The sequence below is a fragment of the Podarcis filfolensis genome, assembly GCF_964270895.1.
Source record: "Podarcis filfolensis genome assembly, chromosome: 4".
Taxonomy (NCBI): Eukaryota; Metazoa; Chordata; class Lepidosauria; order Squamata; family Lacertidae; genus Podarcis; species Podarcis filfolensis.
The window spans coordinates 27195685-27220956 of record NC_139607.1 but is presented as its reverse complement, the minus strand read 5'-3'; the positions used below and the strand labels follow the sequence as shown (position 1 = coordinate 27220956).

Genomic DNA, 25272 nt, shown 5'->3' with positions numbered 1-25272 from the left:
GAATCCTTATACTGGGTGTCCTTCATGTGACAGATATGCAATTATTTCTGGCCTAATTTACAAAGCAGAGAGCCAAATTAGAATTTAAAGCTTTTATTCATGTTGGAATCCCCCAAGTCCAAACTTGAGACTTTTCTCTTCACCATAACTTTTAGACTGGCTTATGATAGAGCCTGGGTTCAACAGGATACTGCTTGTAGCAACTGCCTTCTAAAGTGCTGGAAGACAGCATTGTCGGAAATCCACGGGCTGGTTTGGTTGGGTCAACCCTAGAGCCCAATCACTGTAACTTGCAGGTCAGACTCTGTGATAGCGCATTATGTCCTATCAGCATCTCAAAGGAGCTGATGCAGTGGCTGATCTATGTATGAGAAAATAGCCATGTGATTCCCTTGTGAAATTCTACGAAATCCTGACAGCTTTGTGCATCCAAAAAGATACCTAGCAGAAATGCAGTTTCTGAAGGTATTATCACTGGGTATGTCTAGGAAAGCAATGATCAACCTAGACAGCATCTTAAAAAGTAGAGACATCACCTTGCCAACAAAGGTCCGTATAGTAAAAGCTATGGTTTTCCCAGTAGTGATGTATGGAAGTGAGAGCTGGACCATCAAGAAGGCTGATCGTCGAAGAATTGATGCTTTTGAATTATGGTGCTGGAGGAGACTCTTGAGAGTCCCATGGACTGCAAGAAGATCAAACCTATCCATTCTGAAGGAAATCAGCCCTGAGTGCTCACTGGAAGGACAGATCGTGAAGCTGAGACTCCAATACTTTGGCCACCTCATGAGAAGAGAAGACTCCCTGGAAAAGACCCTGATGTTGGGAAAGATGGAGGGCACAAGGAGAAGGGGACGACAGAGGACGAGATGGTTGGATAGTGTCTTTGAAGCTACAAACATGAGTCTGACCAAACTGCGGGAGGCAGTGGAAGACAGAAGTGCCTGGCGTGCTCTGGTCCATGGGGTCACGAAGAGTCGGACACGACTAAACGACTAAACAACAACATGTCTAACTACCATCCTAAATGGCTCAGGGCTGCAATACCTCAAGGACCACCTCTTTCCATATGAACCTACCCAGACCCTGAGATCATCTTCTGAGGTCCTCCTTTGTGTACCTCCTCCTCAAGAGAACGGGGCCTTCTCTGCAGTGGCTCCCCGTCTGTGGAATGCTCTCCCCAGGGAGGTTTGCCTGGTGCCTTCATTATACACCTTTTTTATGCATCAGGGAAAAACTTTCCTTTTTAACCTGGCCTTTGGTTGATCTGATTTACATCCTTTGCCCTTTTAAAATGTTTTTTTTTTTGGAGGGGGGAGCTATTGACTTGTTCCTTTTATTTTTATTATGTATTTTGTGGTTTTATATCTTGATTTTATTCTGTGAACTGCCCTGAGACCCCCAGGTATAGGGTGGTATATAAATAATAATAATAATAATAATAATAATAATAATAATAATAATAATAATAAAAATTTCACTGCCATATAACTATATTATGCAGTCTCCCCTCCACCCTTTTTAATATGGACCTCTTGGATTGGTTAGAACATTGCCCCATCTGCTAAAAAGAAAAAGCCATGTTCTTTTTGGCAAAAACAAATGTAAACCTAAAGTGTGTGGGGGGGGGGGAACCTGGCACAGCAAAAATTTAAAAAAAAAACCTGTCTAAACACGATCTTTGGTTTCAAGACCCTCTGAAATCTGTGATTTAAAAACAAAACAGAAGAACACCCAAGGAAAGTAGAAGTCAGGAAGAAAGAAGGATATTCTTTCAAGTGACATCCGTTCCACTTGGTTTTATGGTGAAAAGGTTATCTCAGATCAGCTATTGCAGGCAGGTTTCTTATCACATGAATGCAGTACTTGCCAATATAGATAGCATGGCCTGTCACTTGATAAGATTTGTCTGTTGACTTGGGTCCTGTGCTTTCGTAGGAAAGCTATAGGAACTGAAAAGCTCATTGCTGCGTTTATAGATGCCTTGGTTCCACATAAGAAAAATCCTAAGCTTGAGTGAGGCAGAACCTTCAACTGGACTAATTAATTTTCAAAATTGTGGAGGCGCCTGCTTTCGTTTTATATATGGAATTCTTCAGACATACCGTAGTTAAGTTTTTTTTTTATCATGCTAAGCTGGTTCTATTTTCTATTTTTTCTTTTACCATTTCCCTTCCGGACCGTAGTAAAATGCAGATTCGTTTACGGAAGCGAGTGATAAAGGAAAAGAAATTTAAGTACAGCATATCTGAATGCATAACTTTAGGTAAGGGTAAAGGTACCCCTGCCCGTACGGGCCAGTCTTGACAGACTCTAGGGTTATGCGCTCATCTCACTCTATAGGCCGGGAGCCAGCGCTGTCCGCATACACTTCCGGGTCATGTGGCCAGCGTGACAAGCTGCATCTGGCGAGCCAGCGCAGCACATGGAACGCCGTTTACCTTCCCGCTGGTAAGCGGTCCCTATTTATCTACTTGCACCCAGAGGTGCTTTCAAACTGCTAGGTTGGCAAGCTCTGGGACCGAACGACGGGAGCTCACCCCGCCTCGGGGATTCGAACCGCCGACCATACGATCGGCAAGCCCCAGGCGCTGAGGTTTTACCCACAGCGCCACCCACGTCCCTTTGCAGAGTGCTAAACCTGAAATTAACACCAAACAATCATGACCTGGGAATAGGTGGTGTCAATAGCAAGTTTATGCCTTTCCCCGCCAAAATAAAATTATCTTTAACTTAGTTCCCTAGCCTGACGTTTGGGATAGGAAGCCATGTCAATTAACTTTTTAAAAAACTTCCCTTTAAACTTTGCTTATATTATATATTAGAATCTTGAACAAATTTGTAATGAATTGTAACAGCATGGTTGATTAATTCTGTCAGTCATGCTAGTACCATTATAGATTTTATTGCATTAGCCGTGTGGCCATAGCACAACATACATAGAAATAACAGCATAACATAAAATGGGGGTGGGGAGGCAAAGGCAGACATCGTCCTGGGCAAATACCCAAAGGGGGGGGAAAGGAGATAACAGAAACAACAGGGGATCCAAAACACCGAATGACCGATAGTTCAAGAACAAAAAGACAAAAAACTGCCGAGGCTGGAGGAGGATCATCAAAGGGGTCCTTCAGCTCCCCGGATCCGTCCCAGCTCCACCGTCCTTGCACTACAAAGCTACCTGGAACCTCATCCGACTGTGCAGAGTATCGACTACAGCTGTGGTGCCGAAAAAGAAGCCAGTGCAGCCTTCCTCCTCATCACACTGAGCAGGAAGTTAGCTGTCATCTCAGTGATCCAACAATCAGAATCTTGCAAAAAGAGGGACACTATCCAGGGCTGGATTGGGAGATGAAGCTTGTTCATGAGAGGAGTTAAAAACCGAGATCTTTCATCTGTCCAGTTGGGACAGAAGAGCATTACATGTTCCATAGTCTCCAGGGCCGAGTCATTACAGTTGCATGTTCTGTTTGCGATGGGGACTCTGGAATAACGACCCGACAGAACTGCTGTAGGAAAACAGTTGAGACGGGCACAGGTAAAGGCCCTTCGCTTAGCCTCCGAAGAAATTGTGAAGCAGTATAGAGGGATTCCTTCAGGGGGAGGAATAGCTAGGGCTAGGCCTGAACACGGCCCTCTTGCATCGGCAGCTGTGTTAGAGAAGTCAAGTAGCTGTAACTTCTTTTTAATTGAAGGTAGGGCCGCCGGACTGATACACTCTAATTTAAGAACAGTTTTGCAATTCAGATTAGAAAGAGAGCGGAGTTTGAGGTTGATTGTAGTTTTCCAAGGGGAATTATGAATATCTCTTAGGATCAGGTTGGAAAAACCACCTCTAATTCGAGCATCCGATGCTAGTAGGTGGGAGCTATAGGAAATGGCTCGACACCATGCTCGTTTTACAATTGAGGGCTGGGCGAACTCAAGTCGTAGGGCTGCACCTGAGACGCATCTCGGGACACCGGAAAGAGATCTCAGAAACATATGAAGTGGGCGATCCAAATTACCTGATATTGCTGTAGTCCATACTTCACAGCCATATAATAGTTTAGGAACAACTTTAGCATTAAATATTTGAATTGCTGCTGGAAGGTGTTTGCCGCCCTTCTGGTGGTAAAATCGGACAATGGCATTGGAGGTCGTGGTTGCGGCGAAAAAGGCAGATTGTAGATGGGTAGTCCAGGAGAGATTATAAGTGAATATTAAGCCTAGATATTTAAAGGCTTTTACCTTTTCTAAGTAGCCACCTGTGATCTTAAGCGGCTCCAGCTTGAGTTTGCGAGAACGAGTGAAGTGAAGGACTTTTGATTTTTTATAATTAATATTAAGAGCTTCCGCCTTACAATAGGCGATAAATGCATTAACTGCATTTGCTAGGTCCGCAGCTGTTCTGGATAAGATGACAGCATCATCTGCATAGAAAAGGGAAGCAACGGGGTGACCTGCTAAGTGAGGTGGATACTTAGTTGCTAGCTTCAAAGGGGAAATTGCATCATGAAGATAGAGATTAAACAGTAAAGGGGCCAAGAGACAACCTTGTCGGACGCCCTTGGCCGTTGGGAATGGGGTGGTAAGGGAGCCGTTGGGACCACTTCGGACGCAAGCTGTGGTGTTTGAATAAAGGGAAATAATTAGGGAGAGGAGGTGTGGATCAATTCCCAGACGGGCAAGTTTGGACCATAATCTCTGCCTAGGAATGGAATCAAAGGCGGCCTCCAGGTCCATGAAAGCGGCAAATAAGTGGCCTTGCCTTGGTGCAGTGTATTTACTGGCAAGGTGATAAAGAGTTAGACAGTGGTCCATGGTTGATGCTGACTTTCGGAAGCCAATCTGTTCTAGCGGTAGAATATTCCTCTCCTGGACCCATGAAAGAAGTTCTTCCAGTAAAACAGCGGCAAATATTTTTCCCGGAATAGATAATAAACTAATGGGGCGATAGTTCCTAGGGATGTTTGGCTGGCCGCCTTTGAAGATCGGAACTATTATAGCTTCTCTCCAGGAGTCGGGGATGTCTAGGGCGGAGGAGATAGCGGAGAATACAGGAGTCAGCTGTTCGCTCCACCAAATAGGATCAGTCAGGAAAAGGTCCAACGGGACCATGTCTGGGCCGGGGGCCTTATTCCTTCGCATGGACATTATGATGTTGAAGATGCGAGTTGAGGTAAAGTTTATTGAAGAAGTGGGACTAAGAGAACTGGAACAGAAGTCCGACGGGGGGGTGAAGGAGATCTACGAGATGATTTGGAGAGGCGAAACTAGTACCATTAGATGGAAGTCAAGTCAGCAACAAAAAATGCTTCAGATTGAAATACTTTATTGTCATTTGTACAACTTGTATACAATGAGATTACACATTACACTCTTACAAATAAGAGTGTCTAAGTAAGTTTTAAAAGCAGGGAGAAACTTGCCAAATAAAGGAATGTTTACTGTGTAGAGAGACCTGTAAGAAACAATCTGTGTTTAAGTTACCGTATTTTCCCGCGTATAAGGCGATATTTCCCCCCCAAAGTTTAAAATTGGGGGTCGTCTTATACACAGAATGTTGCAATTAAATATATAAATAAATACATGCCGCCATCCATATTCTTTTCCCCCAGCCTCCCCTCACTATTGGCCTCAGAAAAAACCCTGGTCTGGTACTCCTCCCCCCAGCTGCCCCTACTCCGGACACTGTCCCTTCCACCCGGTTCCCTCAGCTGCCCCCTGGCTACCCAGACCCCCCATTCACTCAATCAGGCAGCTCTGGCAGTCGCAGCTCCTCACAGCGACAGGGTTCACCACGGGGCCTCCAGTGTCTGCCTGCCTCCTTCCACTCAGCCAGGCAGACCGTTTGGGCCCAAGGGGCAGAGTGCAGTTCGTTCCCTTGGATGTTTGAGAGTGTAGAAAAAAGCAGTTTGACTTCTGCAGCATACAAATTCCCTCTTAAAGGCTTCTTTAGCTATGATTCTTGCATTGCAGCACCAACCAGTTCCCGGCCGTCGGGGACACGCTCTTGCTGCACTGCTCCAGTTCTTATCCTAATGCTGACTTTAAAAAAAAAGGTACCCCTGACCATTAGGTCCACTCGCGGACGACTCTGGGGTTGCGCTCTCATCTCGCTCTATAGGCCGAGGGAGTCGGCGTACAGCTTCCGGGTCATGTGGCCAGCATGACTAAGCCGCTTCTGGCAAACCAGAGCAGCTCACGGAAACACCGTTTACCTTCCCACCGGAGTGGTACCTATTTATCTACTTGCACTTTGACGTGCTTTCGAACTGCTAGGTTGGCAGGAGCTGGGACTGAACAACGGGAGCTCACCCCGTTGCGGGGATTCGAACCGCCGATCTTCCAATCGGCAAGCCCTAGGCTCTGTGGTTTAGACCACAGCACCACCTGCGTCCCGATGCTGACTAGCCCCCCAGAATAAAAAAAAAATTACCTACTGTAATTACGATACTAAATATATTGGTAAAGCTGTTCTGTTTGATGTTTAATTATACAGTACTAAATATACCAGTGTTTTGAATATTTAATAAAATAACAAAGTTGTTCTGTTTGGTGTTTAAAATATTTATTTCTTGTTTTTGGGCTAAAAAAATAGGGGTCGTCTTTTACATGGGGGCATCTTATACACGGAAAAATACAGTATGTCCTGTCTGTAGAAGACTGGTGCAGTTGTTTTTCTGAACTGAACATTTCCCCTGAAATGTATATCGAGATGCCTATATGTACTCAGCATGATATTTTATAATTTGATGTGTTTTCAGGAAAAGTAGCAATATTGAAAGAAGATTTGCAAAAGTACCATAACAGAGACACCTGGTTTCAGCTGCAACATGTTGATGCTGATTCAGAAGTACAGGTAAGATTGTTTCTTTCATTGCTATATCATAAGCTGCCCAGTGATTGTGAGCTTAGCAGTTCAAATGGAATAGCTTTTGGATCCCTTTATTTTTTTAGTTGAGAACAGCAGGTGGGGGTTATTTGTAGGGTGTCTCAAGTACTCTCTGCATAATAGCATTTCATGCAGACTAGCTCCAAGAAGTTAATTTTATAAAATGTTGTAAGAAGCATATATTAATCTGGTAGTGGTATCTGCACAAACAACCATATTTCCTTCTGCGTGGAAAGAGGAAATCATACAGTGCTTCTGATAACATTGTGTGCTTGCTTTTGTTAAATAGCTGCTGCAGCCTGCAACTAATCTTTATTATTATGTAGAATAATTTCCTTATTTAAAGCATTTCTTACTTGCTTTTCATTGCATGGCAATTTCAGAGCAGGTTGCAAGGAAAACAGTTTCAGATTCACAAGACAGTTACTATAAACAAGGCAGGTACGTGATGAGCTGCCAACTTTAAAAATACCAATACTGGTATTCCACCAGAAGAAGACTGGGCATAACCAGGGTCTTCATCTAAAAAGAACAGTTAGAAGCCATATCACGAAGGGGAAGGGATTCTAAAACTGGGGCACCATAATTAAGAAGGCTCTCCCTTGCATATAGCAGACCTCAGCTACTGCTATAAGAGTCTACTGCCAAGAGAGATCCCCTGGTAGACCTGACTCACCAGGCAGGTCTGTACAGGAGAAGCCTCTTAACACACAAGTCTTCAACTGATGGGTTGGGATCCATAGCTGGGTCATGGCTTGATCCAAGGTGGGTCACAATAGGAGCACGACCACCTTGCAAATATATGGTAAAAGACTAAGAAATGGGTCCCCAAATGGTTAAAAGTGGGACCTGGGTCTGAAAAGATTGAAGATACATATGGGGAACCTTTGGCCCTCCAGATGTTACAAGTCTCATAGACCCCAGCAAGTATGGCCTATCATCGGGGTGATGGAAGTTATAGCTGAGCAACATCTGGAGGGCCAAGGAGTCCCCACTCCTGCTCTAGGAGCACGTCCAGACTACCAGACCTGTGGCTTCAGAGGGAGCTCAACCCCATCCAGGACAGACAGCAGCCTCCTCAAGTCCCAGATCTGGGAACTACCTACCCACAGGGCCTTTGTCTTATCAGGATTCACTCTCACCAAACCAAGCATTGGTTCAAGACCTGCACAGCCTCGCCCGACTCTGTACAGAGAAATAGAGCCAGATATAACTGGTACACTGATGACCTCTCACTCCAAAGCCTGTAATGACTGGTCCGTCAGTTCCATATTATAGATGCTAAACACTGTTGGGAACAGAATTAAACCACAGTGGCACTCTGCAGCCAAAAAGTCAAGAGACTGAGCAGGCATTGCCCAATGCCATCTTCTGGAAGTGTCGTTTTAGGTTGGAGTACAACCAGAGCAACACAGTGGTCTCTGCTCAAAATTGCAAGAACCTCTCTAGAAGCTGAAATTTTGAGGGGAAGTTCTAGGGAACTCCCCTCTTCCCCCTTATGTTACTCTTAAAGTGCCATGTTTATTGGTGGCATTATGTAAACGAGTAACTACTAATCAGTTATGTAGGTTACTTGTTCAAAAAGGCTGTGAAAACGGGGGAGGTCAGCTACTCCTTCGGAAGGACGCCGAGCTTTTTATCTATAAAAAAAAAAAAGGCTGTGAAAAGTGTGTGAGGGGGTAATTAGTGGTCTAAACCACTGAGCCTCTTGGGCTTGCCAATCAAAAGGTTGGTGGTTCAAATCCCCGCAACGGAGTGCTCTGTCCCAGCTTCTGCCAACCTAGCAGTTTGAAAGCACGCCAGTGCAAGGAGATAAATAGGTACCACTGTGGCAGGAAGGTAAACGGCATTTCCGTGTGCTCTGGTTTCCATCACGGTGTTCCATTGCACCAGAAGCAGTTTAGTCATGCTGGCCACATGACCCAGAAAGCTGTCTGTGGACAAACACCATCTCCCTCGGCCTGAAAACGAGATGAGCGCCGTACCCCATGGTCACCTTTGACTGGACTTAACCGTCCAGGGGTCCTTTACCTTTACCTTTTTTCAGTGCACATGAAATGATACTGGATATTGGCCTCAGATAATTTTAAGAGCAGTAGTTAAACACACACATGCTCATGCACGGGCACACACACAGACCCAGACAGTGCTAATGTTTGCTTCCTGTGGGAAATGCAGATTTCTCTTTATCATGTGGAGTGAGCCAATATTTATACAGCCCATGTCACTGTTGATATTTGCTGTACCATCTCAACATATTGAAGCTGTGGGAATTGTTTGTCCAGTGTTACTTTCCAGGAGACCGCTGGCTATTTATAACTCAAGCTCTTGTGTCTTGTCACAAATGTTTTGTGTTTAAAATTCTAGTTAGGCTCCAAATCCTAATTATAAACACAGTACTATTTCTGTGCTGTTTATCACTTCCTCTATTTTTTGCTTTGTAAAAGCCCAACTTCTTGAAGCTACATTTGGAGCTCAGTGATAAGCGTTTACTTCGAGTGGAATAGTTTGTTCAGTGTTCTTGTCCATTATGTGTAAAGTGTGCTGGCCTATTTTCCTAACAGAAAAGTACAACTTTCTAGTACTGTTGAGTGGGATGCTTAAAGCAGGAGAAGATATATACTAAAATAAAATACTAAATTTATATTTTCCTAAGAGTTTTTCTTTGTAAAGTAAATCTCATTCATGCAGTTGTGACGATTTGGTATCTATACCAAAGCAACAGCGCTGTGCGACATTGTTGTTGTTTAGTTGTTTAGTCGTGTCCGACTCTTCATGACCCCATGGACCAGAGCACACCAGGCACTCCTGTCTTCCACTGCCTCCCGCAGTTTAGTCAAACTCATGTTGGTAGCTTCGGGAACACTGTCCAAACATCTCGTCCTCTGTCGTCCCCTTCTCCTTGTGCCCTCCATCTTTCCCAACATCAGGGTCTTTTCCAGGGAGTCTTCTCTTCTCATGAGGTGGCCAAAGTATTGGAGCCTCAGCTTCAGGATCTGTCCTTCCAGTGAGCACTCAGGGCTGATTTCCTTAAGAATGGATAGCTTTGATCTTCTTGCAGTCCATGGGACTCTCAAGAGTCTCCTCCAGCACCAAGTGCGACGTTACTAGGACCTTAGACTCTGGGTTGACTGGATGCTTTAAGGGCTGAGCTGCAGGCAGCTGAAACAAAGTTGAGCCAAGTACTGGCAAGGAGACTTGGGGGGTTTCTAACAAGTTCCAAGCACAGTTTGTCAGAAGATCAAAGCATAGGGAGGACCATATTGTCCCACTGGTTCCTTCTTCATTGCAAAGGCTCTAAAAAGGGGGGGGAAGCAGGTGAAGGACAAGAGGGTGCTTAAACCTGCCCCTACCAGCTGCATTCCCCTGAAATGCCTCACGGGTTGCTTTTTCCCTTATGAGGTTCTGGGCCCGTGTTTGGCAGGCAAACGTCTTGTGTGGTAGGAAAAAGATGGAGAAGATTTCCAGGGTGTCTGGGTAAGAGTTAGATAACCCTTTCTCCTATCTCTTTTCTGCTGCAAATTATCCTCTTCTTTGTCACGTGTGACTGAAGAGAGTTTGTTGCTTGGGATTGCTTCTTCATTACCTGGTGTAACCTGCACATAGAAGCAGGATGCAGGGGAGGGTGGCAGGCAGAAACCAGCAGGCTTGGGTCAGATGCCACAGGAAGGTAAAAGGAACCAAACGCTCGACAAAAGACATATACCTGACCTGGAAGCATTTACAACCACTTCAGAAAGGACCAATGGGCTGCTTGAAAGTGGAACCATGCACAAACCTTGAGCAAGAGGATTTGCCTCCTCTTCACACCCACACACCCACACACCATCCATTTTGCTTACCACCAGACATTGTGGTGTCACTAATGCCTCCTAAGTATATGATTCTGAAATTAATGCAAGGCCTGCTTGACATTCACTGAAATGAGAAAATGGTGCAAACAGATATTAGCCATCGCTTGGGCTGATTCTTGCCACAATAATCTTTACCCCCATCAGGACGCCTTCAGAGCTAGCATGTAACATACATCTAAAAATGATAGAGGTGGAATTTAGTGGACTAATGCATGAAATGTTTTTACTCAGGATTTCAGAACCCTAGGTTTCATATTAAAACATGTTTCAACACTCGTGGCAGAAAACAAAAGTTTAAATTGGAACATGCTTTCTTGAAGTGACGGAACAAGGTAATTATGAGTTTCCCTGTAATTTCACATTAAACATTTTTTTAAAATTATCCCAGTTCCAGCACTACCATTTATGAACTGCTGCACCCGTGCCCTTTGCTCCTCTCCCTTGCTGTGGGATGTCCCTGGCAAATAAAACCAGATTCTGAAAAATCCCCAGATAGCTATTAGTTCCACATGAAGTCATGGTTATAAATAGAATAGTAGTTGGATGCATGACATGGTAAAAGTCCAGATTGATTAATTGGCAATGAGAAATAACAGATTCTGAACTATTTTAATTTTTTTTTGAGGCCTGAATTTTGTTATATACTTTATTGATTTTGGGAGCATTGCTCTCTCCAATCTGACGTGAGGCAAATAATTGCACCCTCCTGCTTTGGAGTTATCATGGAATCTACTGTTGTGAAAAGATTCAAACCACCAAAAAGCATACAGTGGTACCTCAGGTTAAGTACTTAATTCGTTCCAGAGGTCCGTACTTAACCTGAAACTGTTCTTAACCTGAGGTACCACTTGAGCTAATGGGGCCTCCTGCTGCTGCCGCGCCACCGGAGCCCGATTTCTGTTCTCATCCTGAAGCAAAATTCTTAACCTGAAGCACTATTTCTGGGTTTGCGGAGTCTTTAACCTGAAGCGTATGTAACCTGAAGCGTATATAACCCGAGGTACCACTGTATTTAGTTGAACAGGAGGAAAGACCTATAGTGAAAAAAAGCCTTACCACGATTGAAAACAGTAGATGAAACTGCAAGTTTAAAACAGTTCAAAAGCTGACCCTCTCAATTTTTGCATTAGGTCATCCCTGCCAGGGACAAAGCGGAATGTGGAGGCTCCACCATAAGAGTTGGTAGAGATCCCCTCTGTTGAGCCACCATTGCTGGACATGCAGCATGAGATTCAGGCCTTTGATTTCATGGCATAATCTTCCACACCTCCCCTAAAGGCCTCTGCAAGCTCTTTCTTGTCTACAGGCCTTGGCACAGAGACTGATCCGAAGGAAAGCAGGAGTAGAGCCATTCGCTGGGACAGAACAATCTTGTGGGTGGTTGGCTGGGACGTGTATTCAAATCATTGGTTTGGCCATAGCCCTGCATGCTCAGAAGGGCCTGGCAGGGGATGGGAAGGCTCTGGAGCAGCTCCAAAGAAGTTAATGACAACATTCAGCAAGCCTTTTGCCTTATTTTCTTTAATGTTGTATATGCAACTCTCCTAGGAAACTACCCTATCAAAACAAGGTTCTGTAGCTTGCATGCTTTGGTGTTAAAATGTGCACATCTATGTTACTTTGATTATAGTCTATATCTCTGATTTGTATCTCATGTAGTCTCGCTTGTATGCTAAGAAATAACTGAAAACGGTGAGGGCTGTTTTAATGGAGAAATTATTTGGATCCTTTGCAGAATGGTGTGTTTAGGACCACTGTAAACCGTTTTTTTAAAAACACATAGTGTCGGTATTGTTCAGTAGTTGCCGTAATAAGGCTTGTTCAGCTTATTTACATGTATCTAGCAGAGAGCTTATTTGAACCGAGTTAATCATTTGCAAGATCAGAAAGGCCTTGTTGACTATAATGTAACCACAGATGATGTGAAAGTGAAAAAAGCTATTTCCGCGCCCCCCCCCCCCGGCCGTTACCCAGCCAGGAAACAAAAGGGTGTAACCACTTTATCTAACAAACAATAGTTTTCATGTCTCTTGCTTTGTTAGTAGTAGGGTGTTAAGTGTGCATGTATCGTGGGCAAGAAAGTTTCTGAGATGTTGAAAACTAATGCAGTTTTTGAGTCTGGCATTTCAGTTTGGGATGCAGCTTTTCATGCTATAAGCTAATGCATTCCTGTTTACTCAGTGCTGATCCTCTTCAACCCAAACAATTATGGGGCAATTCATATTAGCAGTAATGTTGGGAGGCTGTTTTCTAGCTTCAGTCAGGAATTGAACCCACTGCAACAAGTCTTGAAGGGATGACCTAAGTCGTGGCAGGTGATTTTCCTAGCTTGTGTGTCCCACTAGGGTCTGGCAAAGGAGGGAACTGCAAGGTGACTGCAACACCAGCTAAGCAAACCTCCATGCTCCAGTTGACCAGAGCAGTCAGCTGATAACTCCTTGACCCCTATCTGGACTAGGCTTCCTGCTGGTCTGTGGAACAAAGAATTTAGTCTTGCTGCTTTCAGATTTCCTTCTGCCCCCTGCCTTTCCTCCTCTCACCCAGCAGTCAGGTCCTGACACCTTCGTCTTCCCAAACTGTACAATGGGGCTGTAACTTGCATAAAGCAAAAGAGGACTATTGGTGTTGCCTGTTGGCTACCTCCTGCTCCCCATTGTGGTTTTAGTAGTTTTCCTCCTTACCCAGACTCCCATGCTTGAGCCAAGAGACAGGCAGATATTAATGGTGGAATGAATAATATGGAAGGTGCTGCCAGAGTTGTCTCTATGCCCTATCTGCACTTTACATATAAAGCAGTATCCTACCACTTTAAACAGCCATGGTTCCCCCCCCCCAAGGAATTCTGGGAGCGGTAGTTCATTAAGGGTCTTGAGAATTTTTAGGACACCCCTGTTACCCTCCCAAGCTACAATTCCCAGAGTTCCCTAGGAAGAAGGATGGCACAGGCGGAGTGTAAGCAGACATGTACTTGGAACGGGACTTCCTAGCGGCCCAGAGGCCCAGCTGTAACTCGCCGGGGAGAGCGCATTCGGGGAGGGCTATGGCAGGACTCAAACCCAGAACCTGAGGGACAACAAGGCAGGGACTCAAGTTGAACGCTGCCCGGCCAACTCAGAGCAGAAGAGGGGACGGCGGGGAGGTGAGCTCTGCTGCGCCAGCCAGGAAGGCCCAGAGGACTTAAGATATCGCCCAGCCAGGCCAAGGGAGCCACAGGAGGCTACCAGATTAACATTTTCGGCAAATGGGAGGTTCACTTCCTCCCAAGCAGCACAGAAAACCAGGGACCTGACCTGGAGAATGGGATGCTGTAAAAGAAAAGTGTTTGGGGGGTGGGGAGCAGGGAGACCCTGCCTGAAACATTCAGACTCACAAACATGCCTGCAAGAGGATTTCTGAGTCTCAAACATGTGTTTCAGGGACCCACCAACACCCCAGGGGCACTTGGCACCAGATTCTGCCAACGGAAAGTGACAAACGGAGTCAGTCCAAAAAACTGCCCCACGCCAAAGAGCGCCTCCCGCTCGAGACGTCAAAGGAGAGAACATCTCTGTCCACTTTGCAAGCAGGAGACGTGTGTGTACGTCTTGGGGTCCCCTTAAACGATTCCCCACTGAACCCCTCTGATTCTGCCACCCTCAGCAACCATTTGGGGGCTCAGTCTGGCTCGGCGCCCCTCCAAGGCTAACCAGATTTTCCTCGCTATTCCCTGCTAAAAAATAACAATTCATGCACATGAGATATTTTCCTTTAATACTGGGCGGGAACTGCCTTTGCCATGCAAAAAGGGGAGGGGAGAGAGACTTGCACGCTGGACAGCAATAATCCCGCAAGCGTTCAACCCAGAGGAAACTGCAGCTCCTTCCTTTAGGTATCGGAAGTATGCGACATAAATAAAATTGCCCCTCCTCTAGGAAGAAGGGGATAAACTCTTAAACTGGTAATTATAGCTTTGTGAGGGGAAGAGGGGTCTCCTAAAAGCTCTCAGCACCCTTAACAAACTACAGTTCCCAAGAATCTTGCGGGGAGCCATGACAGTTTAAAGTGGTATAATACCACTTTAAATATATAGTGAAGATGGAACCTATTACTGTTCTGACTGAGGTGAATGGGATTAAAAAGCTCACATAAGGGGAAGTAGCATAGATTCCTAACTGGAAGGGCATGGAAATGGGGGTGGGCATGCTAAGACGCAGATGAAAAGATATTGGGAGAAGGGAGGCCCTTGACCTATCTCTACTCTCCAGTGAGCAATCTGATGGCTCATTGTGTGTAGGAAGCATCTTGGCAGTCTTGCCATTTTTTTACTCAGGGTCAAGAGAGAGCAGCTTCTTCCTCCTCCTCCTCCTCCTCTTCTTCCTTCATATTGCACCCCACATAGTATTGTATACAGTGGTACCTTGGGTTACATACGCTTCAGGTTACATACGCTTCAGGTTACAGACTCCGCTAACCCAGAAATAGTACCTCAGGTTAAGAACTTTGCTTCAGGATGAGAACAGAAATTGTGCTCTGGCAGCACGGCAGCAGCAGCAGGCCCCATTAGCTAAAGTGGTGCTTCAGGTTAAGAACAGTTTCAGGTTAAGAACGGACCTCTGGAACGAATTAAGTACTTAACCCCAGGTACCACTGTAGTTGGAAGAGAACCCTAAGGATCATCTACTCCAACCCTGTGGAAAGCAGAAATCTCAACCCACCAAGTATTTGAAGGCAGGTGCCTCACAAAAGCTTCTACTGAGACATTAATCGTTCCCTCCCTTGTAAGAGTGGAGTCCAAGGCCTTAGGTGGTGCCAACAGTTCACTGCTTGAAACGTATGTGTAGTTTCTTTGAACCAACAGTTTGCAAACGAACTTCAACAGTTGTCGTAGACCACAACTGAGATGATTGCCCCATGTCACTGCAGTATCTTTGTATGTCAATGCAGCACCATGGCCCAAAGGAAACTCTCCTTTAACCACACAGCAATCGTCAGCTAAAGGCTAAACTGGAAGGGGGGGGGGGAGTCTTATAATTTCTGTGGCTCAGCACAGCAACTGTCGGATGAGAAAGATGCTGTTTGCAAGTCTAGTAACCGGATACATAGCCCTCCAACATTTCAGATGAAAATAACCACCCTATTTTCATACTTTCTGAGCCCCACCCTCTCCACAATTACACATCACTCAAAGGCTATTTACCACCTAGTTCTGCTCTGTGTTCATTTATTCAGCAACACTCATGTGGCTTTGCAATGAGCACCTAGGATCAGAAATGGCATGTGAATATTCTTGGTTTCTTCCAGGTTAAAAGACTTGCTGTAGGTTCCAGGATCACCAAAATCCTTGAGCCAGCACTGAACTGGATTGACAAGGCTTCTTCACTGCTCTTGAGCTGTTGCAATGCCAAGGCAAATGTGGGGGAAAGGAGAATTATACTGGAACTCAACAAAGTCTCCTATTATATTATTGTGGAAAAGCTAGTAAAATGTGGGCTGTATGATGTTATTGCTAGGTAGATTTGTTGCTGTTTGACTGACCAAACCTAAAGAGTACTCCCCAATGCTTACTCATCAACCTGGGAAAGTGACTAGTGTTCAACATCTTTATAAAAGACTTGGATGAAGGAATTGAGAGGATGCTCATCAAATTGCAGGCAACACAAAACTGGGAGGGGTAGCTCTAATACCTCAGAAGATAGATTGAATCATGATTCATGAACAGACTGGAAAACTGGCCCAAACGTAACAAAATGAATTTCAGTAAGGACAAATGTAAAGTTCCGCGGGTGGCGCTGTGGGTTAAACCACAGAGCCTAGGGCTTGCCGATCAGAAGGTTGGCGGTTCGAATCTCCGTGACGGGGTGAGCTCCCGTTGTTCGGTCCCAGCTCCTGCCAACCTAGCAGTTCGAAAACACGTCAAAGTGCAAGTAAATAAATAGGTACCACTTCGGCGGGAAGCTAAATGGCGTTTCCGTGTGCTGCTCTTGTTCATTGGCCAATAAAGCGAGATGAGCGCCGCAACCCCAGAGTCGGTCACGACTGGACCTAATGGTCAGGGGTCCTTTTACCTTTACCTTAAAGTTCTGCACTTAGGCAGGAATAATCAGGTGTACATATGGGAGACACCTGGCTTGCCAGTACATATGAAAAAAGATCTAGGGGGTCTTAGTAGACCACATGAGTCAGCATTGTGATGCAGCAGGGGGAAAACGCTAATGCAGTTCTAGGCTGCATCAGCAGAAGTATAGTGCCCAGTTAACAGGAAGTGATAGTGCCACTCTATTCTGCTTTGGCCAGTGTCCACCTGGAATACTGTGTCCAGGTTTGGGCACCACAGTGTAAGACGGATATCAACAAGCTGGAATGTGTGCAGAGGAGGGCAACCAAGATGATCAAGGGCCTCAAAACCAAGCCTTATGAGGAACTGTTGAGAGAGTTGGATATGTTTAGCTTGGAGAAGAGAAGACTGAGGTGATACGAGAGCTATCCTCAAATATCGAAAGGGCTGCTAGATGGAAGCTGGAGCAAGCTTGCTTTCTGCTGCTCCGGAGGGCAGGACCCGAACCAGTGGATTCAAGTTACGAAAAAGGAGGCGAGAGAAACGAAATTCATTGCGTTATGCAATGCAACCTATATGTTTCACGTGTCTTCAGGAACAAGAAAACCATGCAGCGCCTTATTTCATGGATTCGTGGTAGCAGTTGCATCATTGCAATAATGTCAGTAAAAATCAGTAGTACAGTATTACAGCTAATCCAAGCTCTTGAGGTTACTGTATCACAAGGCAGTAGTCATGAGGAAAAGTTTGCAGTACATGTGTCAAATTATCATTGTGCTTCCTTCCCTCTTCCATACTTTCTTTAAACAACGCACCCCCTATCATTTATTTGGAACAGGGAGTTGCCTAGTGTGTGCTTTGCCTGGCTACGACAGCCAGTTCCTGGTTTTGCCCGGGGAGACTAATCACATGTGTTTCCAGGCAACACCTATTGGTTTCTTCACTTATTGTAATGCCCTTAAAAATAAATAAATGCCGAGCCTACCATAGCTTGAAGAGTCATTGATTTATCAGGGGCGGCAGGAGTGAGGATGTAAGGTTTTTTTTGTGATTTCTCCCTTTCTCTTGCAGCACCTCATGTCACCTCCCACACTGTTCTGGAAGGTTTCCCAACTCTTCAGAACAGACTTTAATGAAACGGGGGGCTGAAGGGGAAAATCAGCGAAAAATGGTTGTCTTCTATTTCTGTGGATCCAAACCATTGTATGCAATTGATCCAGTCAGAATAGAATAGAATAAATGAACCATCCCAGACCTTGTGGTCTTCATCAGAGGCCCTTCTCTGTGTGTCCCACCTGAGGGAGGTGTGGAGGCTAGTCACATGAGAATAGACTTTTTAATCGGTGGTTTTCCTTAGGCAGATGCACCTGGCACCATCTTTGTCTGTCTTCAGGCACATTTTGTTTACCCAGGCCTTTGGCTACCGTATTTTTTGCTCTATAAGACTCACTTTTTCCCTCCTAAAAAGTAAGGGGAAATGTGTGTGCGTCTTATGGAACGAATGCAGGCTGCGCAGCTATCCCAGAAGCCAGAACAGCAAGAGGGATTGCTGCCTTCACTGTGCAGCGATCCCTCTTGCTGTTCTGGCTTCTGAGATTCAGAATATTTTTTTTCTTGTTTTCCTCCTCCAAAAACTAGGTGCGTCTTGTGGTCTGGTGTGTCTTATAGAGCAAAAACATTGCCTCCTCAAGTAGTGAGTGGTCTTTTAGTGGGGTGGGTAAGACTTGGTCTAATTAACATGTTTCTGGATGAGCATTTTATGTATTTTTTAATTGTACATTGCTTTAAATTTTTCTGGACTTGCATGTCCTTGATGTGCTGTATGTTAAGTCATTTTGTATAAAGTGGTCGATTAATGCAATGAATAATTTTGACTTGATACATTTTACTCTGCTTTAAGTGTTGTAGATGTAATTTTGTTTATTTCTTTCCCCTTTACTATCTTATAGCATATATACATTTATATGATTCTGGTGACTGTCATCTAGCTGATGACTGTTTATCTAGCTCTACATGTGCTTGAGATTGGGCCGATCAATCAAAAAATACACTTTTCAGTCATAAATGTAAACATTTTTGGATGACCTGGTTATGAAGTAAATTTGCAAAGCAATCTGCTGTTCTCTAGTAGTCTGGAGGCAATTTGAATCAGAGCACCCATGAGAAAATTATTTAATGGTCCCTTGTGTTTTCCCTAAGGGCATAATTGACATGGTTAGGAGCATGCTGTTTACACGGGAGTAGCATTTAGTGCACAACACATCCAAGCATATTATTGCAAGAAGGATGCTTTTAAAGTACTGTAAATCCACACCTGGGTTCTGGAACTGGAAGTAACTGAGTATTTCAAGAATAATTATATTATTGTGATGCCATAGCACTTCAGTTGCCTTCAAGAGTATTCTTATTGCATAAATACACTTGATTCTATTTAGAAAGCTGCAAGAAGGAATCACCACCCCAAGGCACAGTGCTTAGAGCAGTGTTTTTCAAACTTGGGCCCTCGGCTGTTGTTGGACTACAACTCCCATCATCCTTGACCACTGGTCCTGCTAGCTAGGAATGATGGGAGTTGTAGTCCAACAACAGCTAGGGACCCAAGTTTGAGAAACACTGGATGTGAGAGTATATGCTGACATTATGTGTAACAGTGCACGTGAAAAGCAGTTGCTGTGAGCCTGAAAGACCATAGTTCAGATTCTTAGCCATATACTCCCTAGGTCAGTGGTTCACAGTTGGTGGTTCACGAACTCCAGGGTGACTGCCAATCCACCCAGGGGCTCTGTGGTACCAGTCACATCAATTAAAAAAAAAACTACCACAGTGATATCAACTTTTTCAAAAGTCCATGGCTTGGCTTTTGAAAAACAGGGGTTCTGCAGTAGTTAATTAATTGGGAACTACTGCCGTAGGTGACCTTGGGGGGAAACACAATCACTAGCTCTTCCCCACCATATGGAGTTAATAATTAGTGATGCTTGAGGAATTCAATCCTTGTGTGTTCCAGGGTCAACAGACTTGATCCAGGTCTCCCAAACAAACATGTGGAATGGAACTTGGTTATCTACCAGCTTTCACTCATTCCAAATATTCCAACACAGTTCTTAACTCAAAATAGATATCAAAATAGGTTTAGAAATGTGCATTATAAGAAAATATACAGTTAGAAACAATAATAAGTTCAGAAATGTGTAGTTTGAGAGAAAATACGCTTAAAATGCAAATTTAAATGTAGAAATAAGAATTGCACAGGTAGGTGCAGAAATAGTCTGAAACAGACTTTTGAGTGAACGCATGTAGAAGCAGAGTGATTTGTGCATCTGTAATGATAAGATTGCCTACCTAACAAGGCTGTGGAATAGATTTCTAAGATGTTGTATGTGAAAGACTTGGTGTGATGGAAATGGACTGCATAAGCGCAAAGCTTTGTTTGAAACTCTCTGCTCAACATGAACATGCCAGCATCTGTGCTTGAATGAAACGCAGCGGTTCAAAACCATACATTATGGTAAGGATGTTTTTGGTTTGCTACCAAAAATAGACATGTATCAAATTTCCTCTGCTCTTGATACAATGTCTCATTAGGGAACTAAGTCTCTCCATTATACATTTCGCCATCCTTCCTCCTTGTAATAGGCAATCGAAGGAGATGGGAAAGCATGATAACCATCTAATGCAGTTCAGTAAATTTGGATGGCGAACTTGACACATGGCTGCCATTTTCAGTTACAATCATAAGTTTCCAGTAACGTCTGTTTTGCGCTTCTGGCAACTCTATCATTAACTGATTTTTTTCCGGGTGAACCCAAATCATTTCAGCCCGCATCTGTGTGTGCATGTAGTTGTTGACCTTGAGAACTTGACATATGGCAGCTTTTAAAATTTTATGTTTCCTAGTTTGTGTTTGTAGGGGAAATAATTTCCACAGCAGGGGTCAGCAAACTTTTTCAGCAGGGGGCCAGTCCACTGTCCCTCAGACCTTATGGGGGGCTGGACTATATTTTGAGGGGGGGATGAATGAATTCCTATGCCCCACAAATGACCCAGAGATGCATTTTAAATAAAAGGACACATTCTACTCATGTAAAAACACACTGATTCCCGGACTGTCCGCGGGCCGGATTTAGAAGGCGATTGGGCCGGATCTGGCTCCCGGGCCTTAGTTTGCCTACCCATGTTTTAGAGTCTCCAGAAACAGTCTTTTCAAGTGCAATCATATTTTTATTATCTGCTACAATAGCAAGCTTGAACCTTTTCTAGAATAAATCTTCTCGTTCTCTGCTAATCTTAGAACACAGATCTCGACATATAAATGGTATCCTTTAAACGGCATCCTTTGATTTTTCTTCCTTCTAAAAAAGCCCAGTAGCTTTTCCCTCTGACTCATCGTTATATTGGTCTTTTGAAAATCCATTACTGTGACTGGTTCTATAGTTACAATCTACTGCGTAGCATTTCCATGTGCTCAGGCCTCATGTGCCAATTATTTGGACTGGGGCAAATGCATCAAAACAAGACTCTGTTTCATTCCAGACACGGATCTGCGTCAGATCAGCAAAGTTGTGAAATTACGACTAATACAGTAAATCAAATATAGCATGCTCCATATAGGAATAACACAGAGTGCCTGTCTGCGTAGCTGTCACAATATCCTCTGCTCCACCAACACAAGCCATATATGCTGTGTATATCATGAGACTCATGAGGGAAACTTACTTGGTAACAGTTAACAATGCCTGGTTGTTTTAAGAATTACATTAATGATATGCAATTTCCATAATGCTTTGCTATTTTATATTCCAGGGCAAGGTCCACTTAGAACTGAGGCTGAGTGAAGTCATAACAGACACGGGGGTCATTTGCCATAAGCTCGCTACGCGGTAAGACTGGTACTGATCCTTATCTAGAATTTTGTAATATTAATTACAACAACTGTGAACTTATGCGAGTTTATTGCATCTAAAATATAAATAGGAATATCAAATCTGAAGACTCTACTTCTGTGATCTCAATAGGGCTTTCATCTAGTCTTTCTGCGAACAGCAGGCCCATTGCAACACACAGAAAATGGAGGGGGGGACCGCATTGTGGGCAGCGACCCAGGACCTCCCAGTGACCCGGCTGTGGGCGGAAGGATGCTGCCCGTGTCATTAGGACTCCCAGCCACCGCGTCACACCCCCCGGCTGACCAATCGGGTTAGCCGGGGGACGGCCACGTGGCGTTTAACTGCAGCGCGACTGGGGAGGGCAATCTCCATTCATCTACTTTGTCGGATTTGCAAGCTGCTGCTTCAGCCACCTCTGAGAACTTGCTAATGCCCTTAGACTTCTGTGGCTTCAGCGCTCGCTTCAGCTTGCTTCAACAGCGAGCAACAGCGAGGCTACAGGGCACGATCAGCCTGCGTTGGAAGATTGGACAGCCAGGGATCTGGTATTGTTGTGCTGTGTGTGAGGTGTTCTTGCTGGGGTGGTTGTTGTGAAACTGGCAAGAAACCATCTACTGCATGACCATCACAGTTTGGGCTAGCGGAAAGGACATCTTTGCAAACCTGTTTGCTGCTCATGAGTACAGTACATGAACTTTCCACATACATTATATTTTGCAGGAATATATTTCAAGTTTACAAACTTTTAAAAGTCAGCCAGCAGCGTAGTGTGGGTTGTCAGCACCCGGGGCAAGGCAAGTAATTTGCGCCCCCTAACCCCTAACCTGCCGCCGCTGCCAGCTTCTTGCTGCTGCCTGGGCTGGTCTGGTGTGGTTCTCTCCCGCGCTCAGCGCTGCGCTGGGCGGCCGCTGCACTTTCCCTCCCCCAGATAGTCCCTCGCTCTCTTTCCGCACCGCACGCCTGGCACCCACCCCCTCCACAGTGGGCGGCGACCCAGCGGCTCGGATCGGATTCGCACAGCCAGCACTGCAGTGAGAGAGAGTGAGTGAGCCAGGTAGGGGCAGAGAGCTGCGAGTGCGAGCGTGCCCCCCCAGATGTTGCGCCCGGTGCGGCCGGGCCCCCCTGCACCCCCCACGCTACGCCACTGAAGTCAGCTTAAATTACCTGCATCAATTCTAGATGCCATGCAGATTTTACAACCTGCAATAGATGGAAGATATCCTTGAACCCGTCATATTAACATGTACACACTTCACTATAAAATGAGTAGTGATGCAACTTAGCACAAACAACACTATTGCAAAGGAATATTAACTGCCAGTGTTGCCATGCCCTTATTTACTCCACCTTTAAAAACACTGAGGACATACAGAGCCTGTCTGCAGTGTTGAAAATGGGACAAATTGACCATAACTGCGATCACAGACATATATATTTTTTAAATCACAGACAATTTAAACTCAAAAGTGTTAATTGGGCTAATCTATTAACTGCATGTTTTAAAAAGTGGATTCATAATATTTCATTTTAAAATGAGTGTTGCCTTCTGCATGCAAAGACCATTAGTACTGCCACAGTTTGAAAACAAGCAATATGCTTTGTGTCTTCCCAAGAAAGTGGTTTGCCTATGGAAATTTTGCCTTGCGTTTTTGACAGCTATTGATGCTTGTAAGGATATTTTTACTTGGTCATCTATAGCAAATGTGAGTCATTCTCTTTAGTGACCAGGCAACACAGTTTTTATGACTGGTAGAAAAGTGGCTGTTTTCCACCACTCCCCCTTTTTCTTGAAGGTCACTCTGTGTGGAGAATAGCATAAGCATGTATCAGCTGATGAGCTGGCGAGATTTTTGTGAGGTAGTAAGTTTTTGGGACTTATTTGCAAGGTAGTAATTCAGATTGGTAAGCAGATTGAATGGAGCCACAAATGATCCTTCCTCTTACACACAGCCCTTTCCCCCCCCCCCCAGCTGCTATGTTTAGTTCCCATTGTTTTAATGATGAGCATTTGAAATCTGACAAAAATGAGTTGATGGTTCTGTTCAGACCCATATTTATGCATCCTTGAAATCTTGGGTACCGTTCACTGGGGATTTTTTGTGTATGAGCCAGATCGGAAGGGGTGCGAGAGCACAGATGTTCTAATGTACTGCTGCTATTCATTACAGTGAGACTTCGAGTCAGTTTGTTTCTATACCTTTTTATGCTGAAAGTATATCTTAGGCAGGGTTATGAGGTATTCTGTGAATCTGAAGCAGGGAAAAATGTCTGAGATGATCACCACAGATACCTTGAATCCTGAACTAGGGAGCTCTTATCAGTGACTGTGTCAAGCAGCCAATTTTTCAGTTCCTCACTAGCTGTCAGGAACAAAGAGATGAGACTCCAGGGCAGCTTCCTTTTCCTGTGGAGGGCCTTTTCCGTTCTTTTATTTGATCTTCAGCTGATTTGAGCATTCCTTTCCTGGAGTGAATGGCCTGTAAAGTGGCTCAATGGCCCTTTTGCTTCATGTCGTGGGTGTAAAAGTCTAGGAGAGATAATGGGAGCCCAGGGCAGATAAGCTTTAAAAGGCAACTACAACAAGACAGGATATATAATAAGATCAGGACCTCTCAGCACAGCAGTGCAAAGCTGGGGGGGGGGGACCTCCGGCTCTCCAGATGTGGACTCCCAGCAGCCCCAGTCAATTTGGGAAGAAAGGGAAGCAAAGATAAGCAAACTTGCATGAGCCGGCATCAGAATGAACTGCAGCGTAGACATGCTCAAATAGCTCCCACAAGTTTTGATTTTTCCTGCATTGCAGGGGGTTGGACTAGATGACCTTTGGGGTCCCTTCCAAATCTACAATTCTATGATTCTAGTGCATTTCCCAGACCTTCATTTACAGCCGTCTCTGACCTTTTGGTGTTCTAGCACACAGTTCTTGGGGGGAGAAGTTCCACGGCTCGGTGTTAGAGCAAATGTTTTGCATGCAGAAGATTGCAGGTTTAATCCAGCTTCTTTTAAGTGCAGTGGTACCTCAGGTTACATAAGCTTCAGGTTACAGACTCCGCTAACCCAGAAATAGTGCTTCAGGTTAAGAACTTTGCTTCAGAATGAGAACAGAAATCGTGCTCCGGTGGCACGGCAGCTGCAGGAGGCCCCATTAGCTAAAGTGATGCTTCAGGTTAAGAACAGTTTCAGGTTAATAATGGACCTCCAGAACGAATTAAGTACTTAACCCGAGGTACCTTTCTGAAACCCCTAGAGAGTGACTGGCAGTCATTGTAGAAAATACTGAGCAAGGTGAGCCAGCAAGTCTGATTTGCTACACGGCAACTTCCATCGTTCCTAGTACACATCACTGAGCAACTGAATTGTTGCATACATGCTGTTAGCGCTTCCAGGACTCAGTGTGATATTGCGACAGGTGAGAGCAGTTTTCATAAGCCTTAGCAGTGAGTTAAAACAAAAGGCAGGATTTCAGCTTTCGCAGACAGTAATGTCATCTCCTGCCCTCTCCCTCTCTGTGTCTCCAAATCAGCACATGCATTTTGGCCTAAATAGTTAAGCTGTTATTGTTTGAGCCCTGAGGCAGTGCTGGCTTCTAACAGATGCCACATATTTCCGCACACATCTCAC

General features: G+C 44.7%; 1 protein-coding gene across 1 annotated transcript in view; it reads left to right on the top strand.

Moving 5' to 3' along the window:
- RASA3 (RAS p21 protein activator 3) overlaps positions 1 to 25272 on the top strand; it is a gene marked incomplete at its 5' end in the record, with an annotated part of 128092 nt that overhangs the window by 61020 nt on the left and 41800 nt on the right. Inside the window, 2 exons of the mRNA XM_083610580.1 lie at positions 6750 to 6844; positions 21569 to 21645. Coding sequence (XP_083466706.1) covers positions 6750 to 6844; positions 21569 to 21645 — 172 coding nt within the window. The remainder of the gene's footprint in view (positions 1 to 6749; positions 6845 to 21568; positions 21646 to 25272) is intronic.